The sequence below is a fragment of the Pimephales promelas genome, chromosome 16 (genome assembly GCF_988280905.1).
Source record: "Pimephales promelas chromosome 16, fPimPro1.hap1.1, whole genome shotgun sequence".
NCBI lineage: Eukaryota > Metazoa > Chordata > Actinopteri > Cypriniformes > Leuciscidae > Pimephales > Pimephales promelas.
This window is the reverse complement of record NC_142784.1, coordinates 21,942,379-21,964,243: the sequence shown is the minus strand read 5'-3', so window position 1 is coordinate 21,964,243 and position 21,865 is coordinate 21,942,379. Positions and strand designations below refer to the sequence as shown.

Sequence of the window (21,865 nt, the reverse complement as noted above, 5' to 3'; positions counted from 1 at the left end):
CAATCAGACATGTCTTAAGAGGTTCCTTTATGTGTGCCAGTGTCATTTTATTATCAGTGAAATGCTAATTAGATTAGTTTATTAGCTGTTTTTTTTTTACTTTTTTTTGCATTTTTATCAGTTTAGTATATATTTTTTTAAATTTTTTAGTTTTTATTCATTTGTATTTAATAAATAAAGTTGTTATTTTCGTGCTTCAAGTTAAACAGAATGAAAATGAGAAATGCTGCCTAAGAAACAAGCTGAAAAAATGACAATAACCCTGGCATGTGCTACAGTTTGACAGGAAGGTGAAAGGAAATTCTGTTGCAAAAACACCACAGTGATAACTGAACTTTTGAGGAACCCAAATCATCAGAAATGTTCTTACAACACCTAAAACTGAGAACATCATTGCCAATTTGAAGATAAAAAGGAAATAAGTGTGCAATAAATAGGACCTGAGCCAAAGTCAATAGCCGATAGCAAATAAAAACTTCTAAAACACACAGTGTCTTGAATGTTTTCATAACACGTCAAAAATAAGCGCCTGATGATCCAGGCTAGAGTTCAGATGCAAGTCAAATTAAACTACATTAGAAAGAAATGTAAATTGCATGTTGGAATGGAACCAAATGCGGTATCAAATTTTTATCAGAAGATGGGTGGAGTAGACTGGATACGGTGCAAATAGGCTCATTGCTGCATGATAGAGAGCAAATAAAGATAAGCAGCCTCACTCTATCCAGATCTTCCTCCTTTTCTGATACGTTGTCCTCTCCTGACTCGTCTTCCAGAAAGGGGTTTGTTGGCTCTAGAGGCGTCTCAGGTTTTTTCTGCTGAAGAGAGCAAAGGAAAAGAAACATCACACAACAGCCAGATTGCCAGCATGTTTGCGCCTCAGTAAAGCTCTTTGCCCGCAATTTCCTCACCCCGGGCCCGTCGTTCAAGGTGCACCCCGAGAAGCGCTTAGCCAGCAGTCCCTCGAAATTGGTGGTCCTTTGAATAGCGAAGAGCAAAAGCTTGACCTCGATCTCCCTGGCACGGGTTCGCATCAGCTTGGCTAGCTCGATTCTGATGGGCAAATGAAACACAGACATAGTCCTCCTTGGCACATTAGGTTTTGCTCACAACCCTGCGTCTAAAGCTACAGGTCAGTGCTTTTATAGGCCAGTGTGTGCAGATGCCTGGTTTGGCTGATAAAAGGAACACAGTGGATCAGTGTTATATTTAAAAGGAAAGATCCTGTTACCGTCAGCTTGAAAAAGAACCTTTTTGAGAGCCAACATAGAGAGGAGATGGTGGTGTGGTGTATGCATTCTTATATAAAGTTGTCAAAAATGAGAAATGTATTAGATTGGATTACAGTGGACCTCAGACATTCTTTCCAGGGATTGAGGGTTTTGTTATGACTCTTTTGAGAGGAATTCGACTATGGACAACACACATAGCCTACTTTACACTTTATCAATACCACTACTGAAATTCCAGACATGTAACCAGTTCCTTTCCATCTAATCATTCATGTCATACTGTGCACAATTATGTTTTTTCTAAATCATGCCATAGTGGTGTGCTTTATGTCTAGTCTTCTTCTAAGCTAACCACTAAATGCACATGTAAAAGGAGATAATGAGGATTTATGCTGTGCTGATATCATGTCTACTCAAGACTTGTCAGACTCATGCACCCATGTCTGGCTTTGTCATTGAAGACAGCAAAATACATAATTACTATAAATACCTTCCTTCATATTCTCTTTTTTCCCCCAAAACACAAAATATGTAGAGGTACCTACATCCACTCAGTTCAAAGGCTTTGTGGTGGTACAGTTTTTTTTAATGTTTTATGTCTCTTATGCTCACCAAGACTGTATTTATTTGATCAAAAATACAATAATATTGTGAAATATAAAAATAACTGGTACTAGAAGTTTTTATTATTATACAGTCACATGACTTGAGATGTATGCATATTACTTTTTGGATGTGCATTCAGGAATTTATTTGATCGTAGTTTATGTGAATGTCTTGGCAAAAAAAAAAATCCCACTATTTACATAAAAATTTGACTAATGACATAATAAACTTATAAAGAGTCAATATTATGTGAATGCAGTGTTATTGCGAGGTATTCAGTCAGTACCTGGTGATCTGACAGAACTCTACAGCAATGCGCTCGGTCATCCACCACTCCTCAGGGAACATTCGTCCATACTTCTCTTCATAGTCCACGAGCTGACGCTTGATCCACGCATAACGACGGTCTATTTTGTCGAGCCATGCCACCTGTACACCGAACAAAAAGCAGAACAGAACGTAAGAGATATGGTTTAGCACAATTTCTGCATGTACAGGATGCACAAGGACACACTCACATCCTGGTTCTCTTGGAAGAGAACTAGGTATTCTGACAGGTGCTGCCTGATGAACTTTTTGATGATCTCCTGCTTAATCCGAGGATCCAGGACATTCGCCACCAAGCAGGCATCTCTGAGAACAATGCTAGGACCACCAGATTTCTGTAAATAACAAGCTAAATGTTTTTATCTGTCACAGGAAATATACAGAGACTAGCTATGCATTAATACTAAAAGATGATTAATTGTAATATCTTTTCATCAGAACGCAATATCTGTACCTTTGACCCCTGGGCAGGAAAAGTCTCCTCGAAGTCAGCCAATATCTGTGTACCAAGCTCGCTCTGTGCGGCTTTAACTCTGAGGAGGGGCAAAACACATGGGTTAGTGTTTACAAGACACCTGGTAGTTTCAGAATTCCCTGGGATCTAGTGAGATTATCAAAACAATTAAGTCAAGACACCAAATGTAAGAATCTAGAGCAACACCAGCTAAATTGTACAATAACAACTGAATTTAAATGGGTTTGTGTGTGTGTGTGCGGAAAAACTATTATTTTCGACTTTCATTCTGACCCTGTGTTTTAAAATCGGTTTTCTAAGGCTCCTTTAAGCCTTGTAAATGCCACTGTTATGATTGGCTAACATCGTCATTGCATAGGAAACTGCATTAACACCCACTCATTATTGCACGCAAGTAAGTGTTTTGAAAACATTATCTATTCAAAACTGTAATTTACAGACAAAGCATTATGAAATAATTTACTTGCGGTTTGTGATGCAGCTGCATTCAGATCCAATTTTATCCAAAATTACAGTTGACTGCTTCATCTTTCAACAAAAGCTTCTTTGCGAACTCTACTGCATCTCAAAATGCTCAGAACAAACATACAATCCTGAATCCTCCAACTCAATCCAGGACGCCATTAAAATAAACCATCCACTTGTTTCCGACTCTGGGATCCTTCTAAAGTCGGACCGAATGCAATGATAAGACAAAAATGTTTTGGTCCTGAGACTTCCACAGAAGGTATATGTACATTTGTTATTATTTAAGTCACTTCTATTCTTATGATTGCTATCAGGATCTTAAGAGTGTTTCAACCAGTATAACAAAAATTGTTTCTGAAAAACATTGCCAACCCAATCTTTAATTAAATGCTTTGTTTATAATGAGGCTTTGTTTATAATCTCGACTCGACAAATAGAGTAATGTGAATAGCTAGTACCTAGATCCCTCCTAAAATATTGGCTTGAATTAGAACTATTGGCAATTGGGAATGTATGAAAACAGATGTAAATTTAAATTCTATAAAACAATGAGGCTGTACTTTTGACTAAAAATATCAGAGACAGTGTAACACAAGACCAATTCCACCAAAAGGGTCTGGAAGAAACACAACTTGATTAGAAGATGCTCTTGAATCAGTTGCTGGCACAATTTTCATCCAAAATAAACAACAAAATACTCAGAGGGAGAGAGAGTGAGTGAGTGAAAGAGAGAGACGGAGACACATGCACTTGCCAGTCAGACACCAGTCTTCAACGTGGCACATGGCTGCCAATTTGCTCTCTCACCAGCTCCATTAAGACCTCCACACTGTCTGAACCACAGCACATCCCTCAGCTGCCACCCCTGATCTCTGAAACATCTCTGCCACACCTTAAGTTACAACCAACCAGACATCTCCATTTAGGGACAGTCGGGCTCGGAAAGAAAGCATCTCAGTTTCTCCATATTTGGCATGTACTAATATTAAACATCACAAAGATCCAATAAGGCATCACAAGACTTTTTTTGTCCTCATAATATGCGTTAAGCTTGTGTAGTTCAAAACAACATCACTAAAATCAGCCCATCCGATCACCAAAGGGGGGGCTAATATTATTTACATTGGAAATTCCTAGGCAAAATCCCCACCCTCATCAAATATAATCTCTTTCTACACCACAAAAAGAAACGGACAAGAAAAAAAAAATGAGTCAAGCAGCGGTCAGAAGAAAAAAAAAGCTATGATGTACTTTGGCACACTTAAATGCTGTTTTAACAAAAACACTGGATTCGCTTGATGTACAAATGCACGTTCATCCAAACAAACTCTCATCATCACTCAAGGACGCCTGTGAATGTTCTTATGAACCGAATGGGTAAACTTGACTACAGAGGCACTCAAAAGGAACTGCAGATACATGCTTTTCCAGAGAAACATTTAGAACCTGGAACAACCAGGGGAATAACATTTCCACATCAAACACACCCTTCCTTGCCATCTGCTTATGAAACAACAGCCTTATCAGAGCATCCAACATAAACAAGCAATGGGAAGCACAGAATCATAGGGACCGGAGCCTCGTTTCTACCCGAACAAAAGGCCCAGTCTCCGAGCCTGCAGGGGACGTGGACAGCACCACCCAAACCAGAGAAAGCACCTCCACTGGGAAAGGCCTGAAACAAAGAGACGCTTTCCGCTCTGGGAAAGCTCCAAAGTGGGGGGAAAAGTAAATAATGAGACACTGTGAAGCAGATTTCCTTCCTGTGCTCATCTTCAGTAAACATAAACAGGATCTTCAGACTCTCAGCACCTGATTTAGTCAAATAAACAGTGTTGAGAGAGCCTTGTGTTTGTATCCTTACCTCTCTGAGAGCTGGCGTATCTGGGGGATGCCCATGTACTTCTGGAAGTGCTCAAGCACGTTGACTACACCCTGAAGGAGATTGGCCACCTCCCCATACTGCCTCTTTCGAGTCATAGCTCTGCAAAGGTACAACAAGACAAGTTTTTAGCACACCACTATGAATGAGCAAACATACTGTTCTTGGGAAAAGGTAAGTTGAATAAACATACTCAAGAGAGTCCACACCGCCAGCCAGCATGTGCAGGTGATTGAGGGTGGTTATAGAAGTCGTCAGGTGACGCTTTGCATGGTCCAACTGCTTGATGTCCCGTGTGATCTCTTTCACCTGAAGAATTTTTTTTTAGACGCATTGATATCTGCACTGATATTTCGATTCTGGTTGATAATAATTATAATATTACTGTATGTATAATACTATATTTAGTGCTTTCAATTAGATTAATAACATCCAACAAAGATGTTGTTTACATAATGTGTACATACATTATTATATTTATATATACACATGTCTGTGTGTGTATACATACTATATACACACACGGACATGCACACACACAAATATATAAATATGATTATATATACAAACACATTATGTAATCAAAAACTTATGTTAGATGTGATTAATCATGAATAATCTATAAAAGCACTAATATTATATTATAGCACAATACCCTATGGAAATTATTCTATGATGCTGATTTGGTGCTCAAGAAACATTTCTTATCAATGTTGAAAACATTTATTTTTCCCGGATTTTCTGATTAATAGAAAGGTCAAAAGAATAACATTTGTTAGTTTTACATTTGTTTGAACATAAACCTATGAATGGTATTATATTAGATTACATTATATTGTAAATTAGCGAAAAATGTAACTTTATTGCTGATGATGAAAAAAAAAAGTCCATTCAACTTGGTCAACACTAAAAAATAAAAATCAATCAAAAACGTGACAAGTAAGTTTAGGAATCCCATCAATAATTTAGTGTTTTTTTACACACATATACATAATATATATATATATATATATGAAGAGTTCAGATGCAAAAGCCTCTAAATGCCATTTTAAATTTTCTTCTAAAATGACCATTTTTATCAAGCTTGTATATTTAAGTTCAGTAATTTCACTTAAATGACAATTAATAGGTAATCTTCATTGCCATTTAAGTGAAATTACTGAACTTAAATATACAAGCTTGATAAAAATGATCATTTTAGAAGAAAATTTCAAATGGCACTTAGAGGCTTTTGCATCTGAACTCTTCATATATATATATATATATATATATATATATATACACATACATACATAAAGTATATATATATATATATATATATATACACACACACTCAAGATTATTTTTCAAAGTGTTATTAAATTATTAGTGTTGAGAACGTGAGCATTAAATGATGGCAAAGGTAATCCATTTTCAAAAAATAGACAAAATGAACCTGCACAATTCAATTACTATTGATCCAATACTAAAGATGATTTATCATTATTATTTATTCAATACTAAAAACACTCCAATATTGGCTAATAACCTTTATGTTACCGATATTTCATCCACCCTTCTTTATATTGCAGGGGACACAGGGACAGCTATTGCTATTGTTCTCCTGCCTTCCTCCCCTTGCCCTTCCTCAGTTCTGCACTGCATAGCATTCACAGATGGCCAGTGCATTACCTTGGGCTCAAAGAGTGCTGTGGACAAAACCACAGGATGTCACAGTTTCTTGTGCCTTAGTTACCCAGCCTGTTGGGGTGGGTGGGTGGTGAATGGCTATTTACTCTGGGTTGACTTTCAGACCTTAAATGACTAGGTTCCTGTCTAGAAGGCTTATTTTTACTCACCATTTGCTCCGATTTCTCCGCTTTGTCTTTGATGTCTTTGATTTTGCCAAAGAGTTGCTGGATGGCTTTCTGGGCCTCCTCCAATGCCTGGAAGAGGAGACAAAAGATCTAAGATGACCCAAACAGCACCGCAGTAGCGTTTTCTTACAGCTCGCCGTCAGTTCAATGTTTTCTGTGAAACAGCAACCTGAAGTTTACTGGCTTGAGTTCAGTTTGCGTTGGGCTGGTTTCATTGCTTTCAAACTAGGCGATTAGAAAAACAAGACACTCAATCTAAATCTTACAGCCACATCAAAAGCAATTAATAATGAACCCATATTTAATATGAAAATACAGGCTGAATGACATTTTAATGAACTTGCTTCCTGCCTGCCCTCCTAACCCTTCAGCTACTACAGTATATTATTTTTAGTGGGAAGATGTCTGTGCTTCAACAGGGTGGGGAACAAACCGCATGGCCTGATGAAACCAGTTTTTACTTGACATTCTTGTATGCGAAGACTGCAGCAGCTGCAGTTTTGGCCCGTCCACATGTTGCCCCACCTGATGCCACCACATCACAAGGCTCCCGACCTTCCTGGCCACTCGAATGCAGTCACAGCAAGTGGCACACCTCCCACTGCAGCCACACTGGAAGTGTTTGGACTCTGACAATGCATAATTACTACTTCCTTTAAAAGCAGCTGCAACACTGGATGAGTGGGAATACTGGCTGCTGCCAATGTATTCAGAGACGTGCCTGGGCTGAGAGTGGAGAAAGTTTGGCCGTCCCTTTTGCCTTGCTTCTTCACAGGCAAATGGAATGCTAACAGCCGGCACCAGCTGCCCCCTGGAATTTACCACTTTTACAAGCCTCCTCAAAAACACAGAGGTGCTTTGAGCCACGCCATGTTAACAGCAATGCATCCTCCTTTCAAAAAAACAATTCTCCTTTCAAATTGCAGTACTGCAAGGTCATGCCAAGACTTTTAACGGCTTTGAACAAAAAGCAGAACTAGAGCCCAGGTGTTAACTGGGATGCATCTAGCTTAAAGTGGCCATGTTGTAGTTGTGCACAAGAAGAAGCTATCCAGACTCGTTTTTCCCGAGGTTAGAAAAATGCACTGCTTTTTGGAGGACAGTCTCTGGATCTCCTTCTTATACTGCTGATCAGAAGAAAGAGAAAGAGAGAGGTTTATTTGGATCTGGCAGGAAGGAGAGCAGCTGCTATGCATGTGGACTCTATTTGCAGGTTCAGGATGTTTCCCCCCCACCCACAGATGGTTTAGGCAGGCCACAGACTACAGGACGACATGGATGCTGGGATGCCTGCTACATTTCCCTGTAGCGTTGTGACTCGACTAAAGAATATGTAGGAGCACTGAGAAAGAAAATATTGATTATTAGGACAGTTTAACAGCTGCTGACAGGCATGAATGAGACCGATAATGATAATGTGGTCAATCATTTACAGCATTCCACACGTGCACTAATGGTGATTATCCTTCATGTAATTATTTTCTTATAATTGCTGAAGAGATTATGACCACCCTAGTTATCCCCTTTTATGTTTGTATACTCTAAATGTCATTACCTAGAAATTGCTTAAATATTGACTAAAAGCAACATTGGAATGGATGTACACTACTGTTCAAAAGTCAGGGGTCAGTAAGAGTTTTTATTTTTAATTAATACTTTTGTTTAGCAAGTTGCCAAAAGTGACAGTAAAGACTTTTACATTACTACCAAAATATATATTATAAATGCATGTTGTTGTTTTGAACTTTCTATTTCTTGAAGAATCTTGAAAAAATGCATCTGTGTTTCCACAAAAATGTGAAATAGTACACCTAATGATGCTGAAAATTCATCTCTACCGTCGCAGGATTAAAAAAATACATTTAAAATGACATTAAAACAACATTTACAAAATACTATATTTTAAATCAAATATTGCAGCCGTTGTGATCATAAGAGACTTTCGTCAAAAACATTTTTCTTTTAGAAATCTCATCAACCCCTAACTTTTGAATGGTTGTGTCGCCTCCTTTGCAGTTTTAATTTCTTTTTGTATTACCCATTTTAATGTCTCACTGTATTAGTGAAAGTAAAATTTATTTTAAAAGTCAGTAAAAACCTGATTGGATGAGACTCTTTGTAAAAGCCCATTTTCTGTATTCCATGTATTCAACAATTCTGTTAAACTATTTAGCTAAATTAAATTGTTGATATGACAGTTTTATGACATCAGCAAAATGTACAGTGGCTCAATTTCAAAACAAATACTTTTAATAAATTTTAACATACTCAAATACCATACAAGAAATAAAAAAAACAAACAAGGGTTAAAACATAGGCATTAAGTCGATAAAACCCGTCAACAAAGCCTGCGATGACTAAAACAACTCCAAAGGGACAATCAGAGATCAGTCTATAACGACTAATAGAAAACCACACATGCAGCAAACTTTCCATCCTGTGTTTAGATTAAATATTTATACTACATTCTTGGGGAGGCTCCTTCTTGGCATTCCTAATAAGCAGCTCCAGATGCCAAAAACTACATGAGACATCCTGATCCCAACTGGCTCCCTGACAGCTATAAACCTCTCATCTGAATGCTCCATCTGGGAACAACAACATGGCAAACTTTTTATATGGAACTTTCTGCAGCACTGAGGAAAATAATGTATATTAGCGCAAACCCTGCGTGAGATAAAGGGGCAGGCAAAGTGAGGGACTCCTCCAATAATTCACACCAAATGTTTTGGCTCACTGTTGATTTTACTTTATGAATGATATCACAAATCTAACAAGTTTCCCCACATTGTCAAATGCTTTTCCAATTCAGAAAATATTTCCAAATAGGTTTCTGTCCATTAACAATAATATAAAATAGTACTTTACTCACACTGCAAATAAATGTTGATAAGAACCACAAAATGTTTAGAAAAGTCAGGGAAAGACTCCCCGCCCCCCTTCAACTCCCCACTTAATCCACATAAGAGTTATTATAGTTAACTGAAACCATATACAAATGTAATTTCATTTCAGCTAGTTCCCGAGGAACCATTTCTCAGTTTCATTCAGTTTGACTTGATGTACTAAAATAGCTACAATTAAAATGAATAGAAATGTATGTACATATTAAAAAATTAAAAACTAAAATAAATAAAAAGAATCTAAAAATAAAATTTAAATTGAAAACCAATTCAGAATAGTAAAAAAACAACAACATAGAATCTCAATTATTCTAAAACAACAGAGACCCAAACAGCAGGCAGACGATAACAAAACCAGAGAGGAGTCTGGGACTTTAAACAGGGTGAAACATCTGTGTTGTGACTGCCTCAAACACTATTTATCAAGCCCTCAGCTTCATCCAAACTTCAAACAGACTCAGTCACATATAAGATGCTCGATGCACAATTTTAACTTTAGCATTTTCTTTACCACAGGGGAGAAGGTGAAAATACTCAGCTAAGACAATCACATCCGTCCACCTCCTCCACACAGCTAGAAATGTCATCAAGCAGACCCTTGGGATCCCGTTCCAGACACGGATGTCTCCATCTCACTGATAAATACTACACAGACTAAACAAAAAAAAGCTTCAGAGGGTCTTTCCAGTCCTCTCCCGCTGTCTCCACCATCACTCCTAGCCTCGAGTTGGGATGTGTAATCCACACTTCCCCGCCATCCCATCTGCTGAAAGGATTTTTCCTTTGCTCTGTGGAAACAACTCAGAAGGCTACGGGCCGTGAGACTCGTGGCCCCGCATTAACAGCGATCCCTCCAGACACGACAAGTTTCCAAAAGCGGTGCATGCTGGGTAATTCAAGCTCATCTGACCCCACTCATAGGCATCAACCACACTGGCTTTTACCAACCCAATCGCATTTCACCTCAGCCTGCTGCTCTGATTAAGAAAAGATCTGTGTTGAATCAACATTTTCAGCCTGGTCCAAGAAATAGTAGGACACTAAACCACAATGTGGAATGGAACCGTTGCAGAGAACAGGAAAATTCGGGGTAAAGTGTGCCTTCCTTTCCAGGAAGACAGAGCATCTGGGACTGTCAAGAACCTCGGTCACTTCCAGAGACGTGAGATGGAAGAGATGCAAAAGACATCCATAATGTCGAGAGCTGTGAAGCGGACAGAGAGGTTTACCGCGCACAGGACAACATTCGAAAGCTGCTTTAGCCACTACAATGATTTGATTAGAGCACAAAAACACTTATTTAGTTCGCCCAAACATCATTTATGTCTCATGTTGTTCTATTGTACTCCACAGAAGAAAGTTGTACAGGTTTGGAAGATATTTTTAAAAATGTGGGGCTGACAATTAAAGTCAGTGGGATGTTGTTTTGGACCCCATTGACCTTCATTTTATAGACAAAAACAGTTCAATAAATCTTCTTTTGTGTTCCACAGAAGAAAGTCAGTCATGAAAAAATCATCTTACAGCCTGGTACACCATGTGGCATAATGTTGATGAACCCAGATCATTGCTTTAATCCTATTGATTTGCCATTTATTCCTATTACCTGAAAACTATTTATTATTTTGATCTTAAATTATTCAAAGTTATAAATCACTTGATTGGATCACAACAGAACATATGACATTGATCTGACATTATGTATGTGGAACCAAAATGCTCACCTGTCTGCCATCTTGTCCCACATTAGTCTGTCCCCTCACCACTGTCCTGATGTTGTCGTCCAACCGTCTGATTAAAGGAATTATATGCAATATGAATTTAATAAGAATCAATAACCTCCACATATAAATGCAGACCACATCAGGGTCTAAATATTGAAAACTCACCTGATTTTAAGTCGGATGTTATTCACCACATCGTCTATGTTCGCCAATGACTACAAAATAATAAGGGGGGATACATAAACACTACTGAAATACATCAGCTATCCTTTAATTTCATTTATCTCTTTTAAAAGTCAACAAAAATAAGATTTTCAAGTTCAGAGAGAGTAGTGCTCTCTAGTGGCCAAGAATATGAACATTCAATAGGCCACACTGAAAAAAAAGAATAAATATTAGTAGTATTATAATGGTCACTAGCCTCAATATGGGTGACCTATACACAGATAGACAGGCATTAAATTTGATTAAGTTCTGAGCATAGTATATTGCTCAGAACTAAAAGTTTCAGAATGAAGGTATATTCATAATGTTGACCATTATGCAAGCAAGTATTCTAATTCAGACTCACCTGCTCTGTTGGAAACAAGGTATTAATGTATTCAACAGCATTGAAGTCAGCTCGATCCAAAGGGTCTTGGCTGGGGAAAACCTAAAAAAAGTTAACAGACGTCATATGACAAGGTCAAGCCAAGAAAAGCAGTGTCTGTTGATTGAGTATCAGATGTTCTGTGAGTCTGAAGTTAACAACAAGCGTTACTGCACTGGAGTCCATTGAGGTGGCACCAAAGACCTTAACACATAGATCTAAAGAGCCAGTTGTAGGCTATTCCTGATGTTGGACTCAACTGGAGCCAGAGGAAGTCAAGTCAAGTCACCTTTCTTTATATAGCGCCTTTTTACAACACAGATTGTATCAAACCAGCTTCACAGTGATAACATGAAAATAATATAACAAAGTTTGTTTCTAGAAGAAAATTGCATCATCGAGCCAAATGAATAAAATTGTTGAACATTAAATGTTGGATTAGAATTATTATTGTTCAATTAACAATTAAAACAATTCTGCACATCATTCTTCTCCAATGATGATTCTTTAGTCTAGGTATTTTTCTTTCTCACTGCGTTTTGGTAAACATTAATAAACATTGTGTTAAGAACATAGACTAACACTATTAGTACATTTCACACATTCACAATCCCCAATAAATACTTAATTCAAATATAATTCGACAGAAATTGCAGAATGCAATTTAAGTTCTTCATTTTATGCCTAAACGGACTCCCTTGTTTAAAATCTTGAATGTGTCAATTTTTTTTTTCCTGTCTAACTTTAGTCACATCCCACCAAATACAAGCTAGCGATGACAAATTTACGTTTGGGGGTCCGTCGTTTTAAAACAAATTCGGTTTTGACAACAGTTATCTACGTAAACAAAAAAATTAAATGATAATTACAACACAGACAAGAAAAAACATTTTAGGGGGCTTCAATGGAGAAGTATTAAACTGGCTATTAGCATCTCATGAGAAGACACTCTGACTGACTACAATAAAAACAGACTCAACCCCAAATGATCACTTACCTGCTCAATGGCCAGCTGCACTTCTGGAGTAAGGTGTAATATCGCCTCCAAATCTTCCACAAACTCTAATTCTTCATCCTCCATCATTGTAAACAGTAAACAAACGTTTTATTTCCTGACTGTGCTGACGTTAATGCTTCTTTACCGTTGTCGATGAACAGGGTAAATGTGATTCATTAGCGCCATCTTTCGAGCTGGAGATTCAACACGAGACTATTCTCGTAGTATTTCAAATAATCCTAAAATGCGAGATCTTATTATCTATTAATTCAAAAACGATGACAAATATATTATTGTATAGGCTATTTCTGTGGTTTTAATTAAAGGCTTCCACCATCAATATGACTTTATTAATATTTCCTAGTCCATTTAACTAAATGCAAAACAGACTGAGCTTGTCTAATTTTCTATTTTATTTAGATTATGTCTTTATGTAGAAATGTGTATGTGGGTATGAGTGAGTAAGCTCTCTTTTCTACCTTTTTACTGCTAGTACTGTTCGTCTGTCGGACTGTTTGCCTATTAGGCTACTATGAACTTCAGTAGCTAAAGGTATAAAGCTAATTTCATTCGAATAAATAATGTAATTATCAATGATTCCTTTGAAATTGCTGATGCATTTAATCAATTTTTCACCAAAGCGAGTTCTATATCTAGCCTACTGATTTCTCTGTTCCTAACCCTAATTTTAATACTTCTTCTAATCATATTTGCGAAAACTCCTTCTCCTTAATTTGAATCCATCAGTCCAATAGAAGTCCAGCAAGTTAACGACAGTTTAGATTCAGATAGTAGCCTACGTGCAGGGCCAGATATGGATTGGAATCTGAAAATGGCCTCACATGTCCTGTCTTATCATTTGTCTGCTTTATTTAATTTATCATTGACCTACATGTATCCTGGAAACGTACTAGAGTTACTGCATTGTATAAAACGGTGATCAACATGACATTAATAACTACAGACCTATCTCAATAATTAACAGTGTGGTGAAAATATTTGAAAAAAAAAATATTTTCTTTCAATTATCGAAATATTTTAACGACTCCAATATAATAGGCCTATCTCCTTTTCAGTCCGGCTTATACTGTATATTACTTATTATACTGTTTGTGTGACAAACTTGGTTTTAAAACAATTCATCAATCACACACTTTAATGCAAAAAAACATTAAAGTAGCCTAGCATGTCCTTTGCAAATAGCAAACAGCAGTCAGATCGAAACAGAAGACTTTATTACAAGAACACATAAAAAATAAAAACAAACAAACAAACAATATATGACAAATAATACTATAGCTAATAAATATTTTTAAAACATAAATCATAAATGTCAAAATTTCTTAATTGAAATTGGAACGACCCTAAGAGTCACCAGCATGCAGCAACAACAACAAAAAAAGAATGTTTCGAATGTTTAGTATATGACGTCACAAAGACATATAGCTAGTCTTTTCTATTGACAAGATCTTTTCTATCGCTTCTGTTCAGTGTGAATCTTCATGTCTACAAGTGCACTTGAGCGTGAGGCTTTCAACATTACTTCCAGACTGGGATATTTAATGCTGTGAAGATGATGGAAGAACGACCAGTTGCTTCAGAAGAGAAACAGGCTTCTTATATAGCAGCGACTATGGAGAAAAATCCAAAAGGCAATCTTTCCAATAACACTCATATAGAAATAACATTTTTTTAAAAAGCCTAAAATCTTAAGATATAATCTTGCTTTAACTAGGCTCTGTTTCACAGACAAAATTTAAGGCTAGTCCTGGGCTAAAATGCAGTTTTTGAGTTTTAACTGAAAGCAACGTGCACTGAGATAGGCCTAGATTAAAACATTTTAGTGCTATATTGTTTTTTTCCCCAAAATGCAAACAAGTAATGTTTTGTTTTAATGTATATTTACAAAATACTTAAATGTCACAATTTAACTATGAGGCCTAATCCTGGTTAATCTAAATCTAATCTGTGAAACCACAGCGGCCAGTTGTTGGGAGTTGAAGTTAGGCCTAAAGACCTTTATTTTGTGCCTTTAATTTTTGGTCATATTTTTGTTTCAACAATGAAGTCTAGTCTCTGTGTTTGAATTCTAAAGATAACCCATCTATTTATTCAGAAAAACAAACAAAAAAGAAGAAGAAAGGCATCTATTCATTCTTCAAGAGAATATGTCACATAGGCAACAAAGTGGCACCTCTTTCACCACAGCCCGCCACAGATAGAGAAGATCCCCAGCCAGGTCCTTCCCGTGTCACATCCACGCCTGACATACGTTGGTTTCATTGCCTTATTATTACTCTGGTTCATGTGAATTCTGTCTTTATTTTCAGTTTTATTATTGCTTGACAGATGTCCCTATAGTGTACGAGTTGTTAATATCCACATTCTTCAGATGAATATTTATTCTGCCTATAAAGTCACAGCCAGCAATGCAATGAGTTCATGTAAGACTATCAAAGAAACAAGCATTAGAATGTGTGTGTATTGTTTTTTTTCCAGCTCTATTTGACTCGCTTTATAGAGTGGGAGAGAAACTGGGACAAGGAGCCTTTGGCAGTGTGTTTGTGGGGACTCGCAAATCTGATGGCAAGAAGGTAGACACTTAACCATCCTTTTATCTGTCCATTATATTTTGTGAACTTTGAAGTTATAACCTATATCAATTTCCAGTTTAGATCAAAACTGGCGTCAAAACTTTACATTGAAGATTGTAATTACATTTTAATTAAATACATTTTAAATGAAGATTTGCTATGATTAATTTACCATATTTATTCATATTTTCAGGTCGCTATCAAATGTGTCCCTAAGAGTAGAGAGGACCGTTATATTTTGATTGTAAGTTGGTGAGACTATATCTAATGACGTGTAATATATCTAATTTCATGTTTACTGTTTATTAAATAGTGAGAGAAATCAAGCACACGCATGCAGTAGTAAGCTAATCTTTTTGAGGAATACTTTTCTAGCCTGGGTATTCCCAGCCTCTGTTTCAGGAAGTGGCTCTCAATCTGCTGGTGAAAGAACCTTCGATCAGCCCCAACATTGTCCAGATGCTGGACTGGTTTGAAGAGGCAGATCGACACATAATCATCATGGAATATCCACATCCTTGTATGACTTTGGACGAATTCATGATTCAAAGCAGACGTCATCTGAAGGAAAAAGTGATACGTGGCTTGGTGCTTCAAGCATTGCTCGCAGCAAATCAATGTGTTACCCAAGGTGTCTTCCACAATGATATCCATTCTTGGAACATACTGGTCAACACAAAGACACTGGAGATCAAATTAATAGACTTTGGCCTTGGTCTGCCAATTACAAATTCAGGTAAGTTGGCCTTTTTGTCTTTTGTAGAGTGACTAATAAACTTACTGTCTCTTAGTTCTCAAAAAAAAAAAAAAAATCTGTTGTTTTTCTTTTTGGATAGAGATCAAAACTGAAGCTGTCGCAGAAACAGTCAAGTCTCTGGGTGTAATCCTAATGCAGTTAGTGGATGACAATCCCAGTTTCTCCAAAGGTACTTGGACTTGGCCAAAAACAAACACACAATGCCAAAAGCAATTGCATTGTTAAACACAAATATAAAGCACAATCCGCTCACCAAAAGCAACAAAAAAGGGATAGAACTGAAAATAATTGTTGTATAAGTAAAATTCAACTGAGCTCATGTAAAACATAGCAGAGCGCCTCTATGTTCACAGAGTTTTACGTACAAACTTTAAGGTGTTGCATGGTCATAATGAATGTGCATGACTAACCAGGTCTCTCATGAAAACTTACAGAATGCTATGATTTCATGGATCAGTGCCTTGGTCCACCAGGGAAGACACCAACGTTGGAAGAGCTTTTACAACATAAATGGTTTAAGCAGGAAAAATGGTGTAGAAAATTGTTCAGGAGGTATAGTGTAACATACTATTTGAGGGAAGACAGATAAAAAGAAAACTACATTGAAATCCGATGTAGTGGGTCTTTAAAATATGTACGTTTTTGCATTCAGCAGGTGATCCAAATCTCCAGTGAGGAAGAGCACAATACAAGCCATTCATCAGACAGTCTGAAGTGGAGATGTGGCGCCCGGAGCCTTGGTGAGATTTTTTTGTAAAATAGGGGAGAGTGAAACTGATTAGTCTCATTTATTTAATGACCACGAGAGACCACTTTATAACTCATGAAAAACACACGGCACAACCATGATTCGCCAAATAATTACTCTTATGGGACAGTTCTTTTTTAGTTAATGTAAAACTTATTTGGTCCGTCCTCAGTACAGTCCTCAGCACAGAGGCTATACCAGACCTACATAGGACTATAACACAGTTTCGTCATGCTTACAATTATGTATAATATTATGACGTTCCATAATTTGACGTGATGCAGCCTGGAATCATAATCGCAATATGTTTGATAATTTGGCCAGAGGAGCACCCCCAGAAATTTAGTGCTGCTGACTCTCTCCACAGTCGAGCTGTTACAAATTGGATTTTTGTTGGAAATGAAAGTCAGGTTGACGTCAGAACCCGACTGATGTGCTTGATGTTTAGACTCATGATGTTTAGAATCCCATTACAAGCCATTTGAGTGTCCGAAACATTGTGGACATAATTGAGTGCAATTATTCAATCTCACATTCAATCTCACTACTGGAACTACTTCTGTACGTTTACTTAAGTAAAAATAGGTCTTTACAACTTTTACTTGTAACGGAGTTATACTTGACCAGTAGTATCTGTACTTTCACTCAAGTAAAGTTGTGTACTTTGTCCACCTCTGGTGCTCAGCGACAGCTAAACCATAGGTCACTTGTCCTATACAAACTCCAGCGCAATTACCCTCATGGGTGTCTCTGGAAGATAATCAGAGTCAAAACAGGTTAACTGTTTGTAATGTGAACTCTTGTCCTCTAAATCTCTCCAGAACCTAAGCTTAAAGTTCATCATTAGCCCACGGTGAATTCAAGATCCCTACAGCTGTGCACTTTGTTTCCTATACTGTAAATGATTGATCTTATTATTCACAGATTCACAGAGGAGACACAAGATGCCTCAGGAGCAGGTGGACACTCTCTGCTATAAAATAAAAGAAGGACTGCCTAAATGGAGGGATATTTTCACATGGTAAGTGGATGCAAGCTTACATTCAGTGTTGTTTATATACTGTATTCTGAGGCTAAACTTGAAAATCATTCTCAAGTCGTGTATAAAATTATCACCAGGGTTTAGTGTTATTTTTAGTATTATTTATAGACTATTTTAGTATTTATTTATATTTTGAATGTGTATAAGTATGTGATCATTAGTATGCCAGATGGTTCAGAGGATTTATTAATAGTGCATGATTGACCGGTCTCAAAACCTTCATCCAATGGTGAACATTCAAGCAAATGTTAATTCAAGCAAATATTCAAGCAAATGTTCATTGCAGGCAACTTTTCAAAACTCTGCTGATGGGTCAAAGCCTCTCCGCACTGATCTGTGGGACTGCTGTAACATCTCAGTATCTGGCGTCCATTTATTACCTAGATACACCCATGCTGCAGAGCTTTATTAATTACAGCCTCCTAGGCATCACTTACACCATGGCACTGATCTTCAGAAGAGGTATTTGATCACAAATCCTATAGTAATTATTTTAGTTGTTGCGTTTCATTCTTGATCAACCATTAAACATTTTTCAGAATATCTACTAATGTTTTTTGGACGTAATATTCAGGATATCTCTCTTTTAATGTAGGTGATGGCAATATTTTGCAGATATTAAAGACAAAATGGTGGAAGTATCTATTGTTGGGACTGATAGATGTGGAGGCGAATTATGCAGTGGTGAAAGCGTACCAGTACACCACATTAACTAGCATACAGGTGACAAAGTTTTATGAATGTGTTGATATACGGTGTGTTTACATAAACTACCATTCAAAAGTCTGGGGTCAGTATATATATAAGTCTCTTATGCTCACAAAGACTGCATTGGTTTGATGAAAAATACAGTAAAAACAGTTGTGTTTTCAAATATTATAATGAATTTTAAAATGTAATTCCTGACAGCAACGTTGAATTTAAATGTCACATGATCACTCAGAAATTATTATAATATGCTGATCAAGAAACATGAGCATTTTCAGGATTTTTTTTTTTTTTGATAAATACTATTATTCTATTTTTAGAAAAAAAAAAGTAACATTAAAAATGCCTATACTCTTTTTCAACGCATTCTCATCCCAGAGCGTCATAAACTGAAGCTTTTGACAATGCGTATACATCCAACGTACATGGCACCCTTTAGTGTCAATATAACACGCTTCAGTTATGGGTAGGTTTAGGTTTGGGGTAGGGTTAGACCACTAGGAGGCGCCTTCTGGACCATATATGCGTCTCATATTGACGCTAAAGGGTGCCATGTGCGTTGGATGTATGCGCATTGTCAAAAGCGTCAAGATTTGACGCCTTGGGATGAGAACGGGCTGTCTTTTTTTAATTCTTTGCTGAATAAAAGTATTATTTTTTCCCCCAAAAAAACTCTAAACTTTTAAATGGTTGTGTATGTTGTTAATTCACTGATGTGTCACTACCTGTAACACATTGCAAAACAGAATCTGATTAAAATTCTCAAAGCAAGTTGTTGTTTGACTAACTGGCCTTACTGACTGCATTTCAGCTTCTGGACTGCTTTATTATCCCGGTTTTGATGATCTTGTCCTGGTTCTTCCTGAAGACCCGCTATAGGATCATTCACTATGTAGCTGTATGTATATGTCTGGCTGGTGTGGGAGCCATGGTGGGAGCGGACATCCTCGCTGGCCAAGACCTGGGATCTAGTGAGGGGCAAGCTGCTTCTCCACAAGATAATTTAGCACAGAACCTAACCTAAATCAAACCGTGGCCATTATTTATTCCTGTGTCAACAGCCAGTGACATTCTCCTCGGTGATGGTCTGGTTCTAGTCAGTGCCACTCTGTATGCCATCTCCAATGTGTGCCAGGAATACACGGTGAAGAATCTGAGCAGGGTGGAATTTCTGGGAATGGTCGGCCTCTTCGGGTCAATCATCAGTGGAATACAACTGTAAGATGTGTTAATGAACTTCAGGAAAGACCTAATGCTAAAAGTCAGAGCTACATCATCTGCATTCTGCACTGTTGTGTTTTGTCACTTGCAGAGGGATTCTCGAACATAACGAAGTGTCTAAAATTCAGTGGACATGGGAAATTGGTAAAGTACTGCAATGTGAAATTAAAAGTCCTTCCATTTACAGTATGTCGATGACCTCATCTGAGGTTTGATTTTTGTGTTCTCTCCTCAGCTCTGCTCTTGGCTGGATATGCGCTCTGCATGTACGGCTTCTATAGCTTCATGCCTGTGGTGATAAAGATGACCAGTGCCACAGCGGTGAATCTGTCCTTACTCACTGGAGACATCTTCAGCCTGTTTTGTGGCCTCTTTTTGTTCCAATACAATGTAAGTAACATATTTACTTTACACAAACTCAGGACGCAGGACATCACTTTTTGGCCACTATAGAGTTAGTTAATCAAAAATCATAAAGTTAAAAAAAACATTATTTATTTTATGTTTTTACTTTATGGATGTTATTTCCTCTTGGGCTTTTCTCCAGCATGGCGTGTCTAAATCATATTTCAGATGTATTTTATTCCTGTGACGCAAAGCTGAATCCGTGTCACATGATCCTTCAGAAATCATACTAATATAGGAAACATTTCTTATTATAATCAGCTCAGTTGTGCTGCTTAATGTTTTAGAGGAAACGATACACTTTTGTCCCTGGATTTTTTAATGAATAGAAAGTTCATAACAACAAAATTTCCTACCATTTCCATAAACCTACCATTGCCGATTATAACAAATTGCAAATGTAAGTGTAATAAAAGTTATAATCGGCAATGGTAGGTTTATTACACATTTTTCTGGCCACCTTTTAATTTAAGAAAACGTTATATCAAATAATTGCTGAATAGAAATTATTAATTAATTTTAAAATAGGTCTTATTTTGCTCTGGTCTCTTTAATCCTGACATCAACACAAGTGGCAGACGTATCTAGATGTGTCCTTGTGTTCTTATCTCAAATATTCCAGGTCATTGTGATATGAGCTTTATATTTCTTTAATGTGTGAAGGTTTTGTAAGTGCCCTGTGTCCCCTGCTTATAAAAAGTTTTTTATTATTTAAAAAAGTATTTTATTTATAAAAAATATTTTTTTTTTCTACAACCAGTCCATGTTGCATAAAAATAAATACATTGTATGACTGCAAACTTCATTCTCACCTGTTCTTCCTCAGTTCTCAGGACTGTATATCGTGTCACTGGTGGTGATCTTCATTGGGTTCATCCTGTTTAACACCGTCCCCACACTGAACCGAGCTCTTGCCCAGGCGTCTGAAGAGGAAGGTTGTGACAATCACGCCGCAGAGTTTGATAACAACAGCACTCAAGGCTCTTTGGATGAGATAAGCTGTGCACAAGCAGAGGAAGTTCAAATTAAGAGCCGGCTGAGTGAAAGACAGTCATCGTGTGTTGTCATAAACAGTGTTCAAATGTAGTTTTGATAATTCCACGGTAAAACACACTAGCTTTTTATAGTCATTCTTTTTTAATTGTGGTTTATGATGATAGATCAAATGTGACAATGAATAAACTGAACATGACGTAAATGTTCTTATCTCATGACATTTGATGTTTAAACAGATAAATTATCTCATCGTTTTTTTGTTGATATTTATTGGACTGAGAAGTGCTTGGTGAAATGTAAATCTCAATAAAACAAAACATTGTCGGCCATATTAA

At 37.1% G+C, this 21,865-nt stretch overlaps 3 protein-coding genes across 4 annotated transcripts in view; 2 read left to right on the top strand and 1 right to left on the bottom strand.

Annotated features, from left to right (window-relative positions):
- The window catches only part of vps53 (VPS53 subunit of GARP complex), a 22,510-nt gene extending 9,286 nt beyond the window's left edge, over nt 1-13,224 (bottom strand). The window contains exons 1-12 of one of the 2 annotated variants that reach the window (XM_039670892.2): nt 13,060-13,224; nt 12,045-12,125; nt 11,639-11,688; nt 11,474-11,540; nt 6,829-6,915; nt 5,184-5,299; nt 4,973-5,092; nt 2,620-2,698; nt 2,357-2,500; nt 2,125-2,267; nt 912-1,053; nt 720-815 (exon numbers count right to left, since the gene is read on the bottom strand). In XM_039670892.2, coding sequence (XP_039526826.1) covers nt 720-815; nt 912-1,053; nt 2,125-2,267; nt 2,357-2,500; nt 2,620-2,698; nt 4,973-5,092; nt 5,184-5,299; nt 6,829-6,915; nt 11,474-11,540; nt 11,639-11,688; nt 12,045-12,125; nt 13,060-13,146 — 1,212 coding nt within the window. In that variant the 5' untranslated portion in view covers nt 13,147-13,224. Of the gene's footprint in view, nt 1-719; nt 819-911; nt 1,054-2,124; nt 2,268-2,356; nt 2,501-2,619; nt 2,699-4,972; nt 5,093-5,183; nt 5,300-6,828; nt 6,916-11,473; nt 11,541-11,638; nt 11,689-12,044; nt 12,126-13,059 lie in introns of both variants that reach the window. The other variant, XM_039670891.2, reaches the window with a different exon arrangement.
- Nucleotides 13,213-18,132, top strand: LOC120478658 (serine/threonine-protein kinase pim-2-like). Its single transcript, XM_089120803.1, has 8 exons — nt 13,213-13,221; nt 15,519-15,653; nt 15,847-15,897; nt 16,029-16,389; nt 16,490-16,579; nt 16,845-16,962; nt 17,063-17,150; nt 18,083-18,132. Exons 1-7 carry the CDS (start codon nt 13,213-13,215, stop codon nt 17,067-17,069), a joined length of 771 nt encoding a protein of 256 aa, XP_088976929.1. The 3' UTR covers nt 17,070-17,150; nt 18,083-18,132.
- Nucleotides 18,094-21,865, top strand: slc35f2l (info solute carrier family 35 member F2, like). Its single transcript, XM_039670435.2, has 8 exons — nt 18,094-18,179; nt 18,487-18,662; nt 18,796-18,923; nt 19,720-19,879; nt 19,970-20,126; nt 20,221-20,273; nt 20,365-20,519; nt 21,361-21,865. Exons 1-8 carry the CDS (start codon nt 18,103-18,105, stop codon nt 21,619-21,621), a joined length of 1,167 nt encoding a protein of 388 aa, XP_039526369.2. The 5' UTR covers nt 18,094-18,102; the 3' UTR covers nt 21,622-21,865.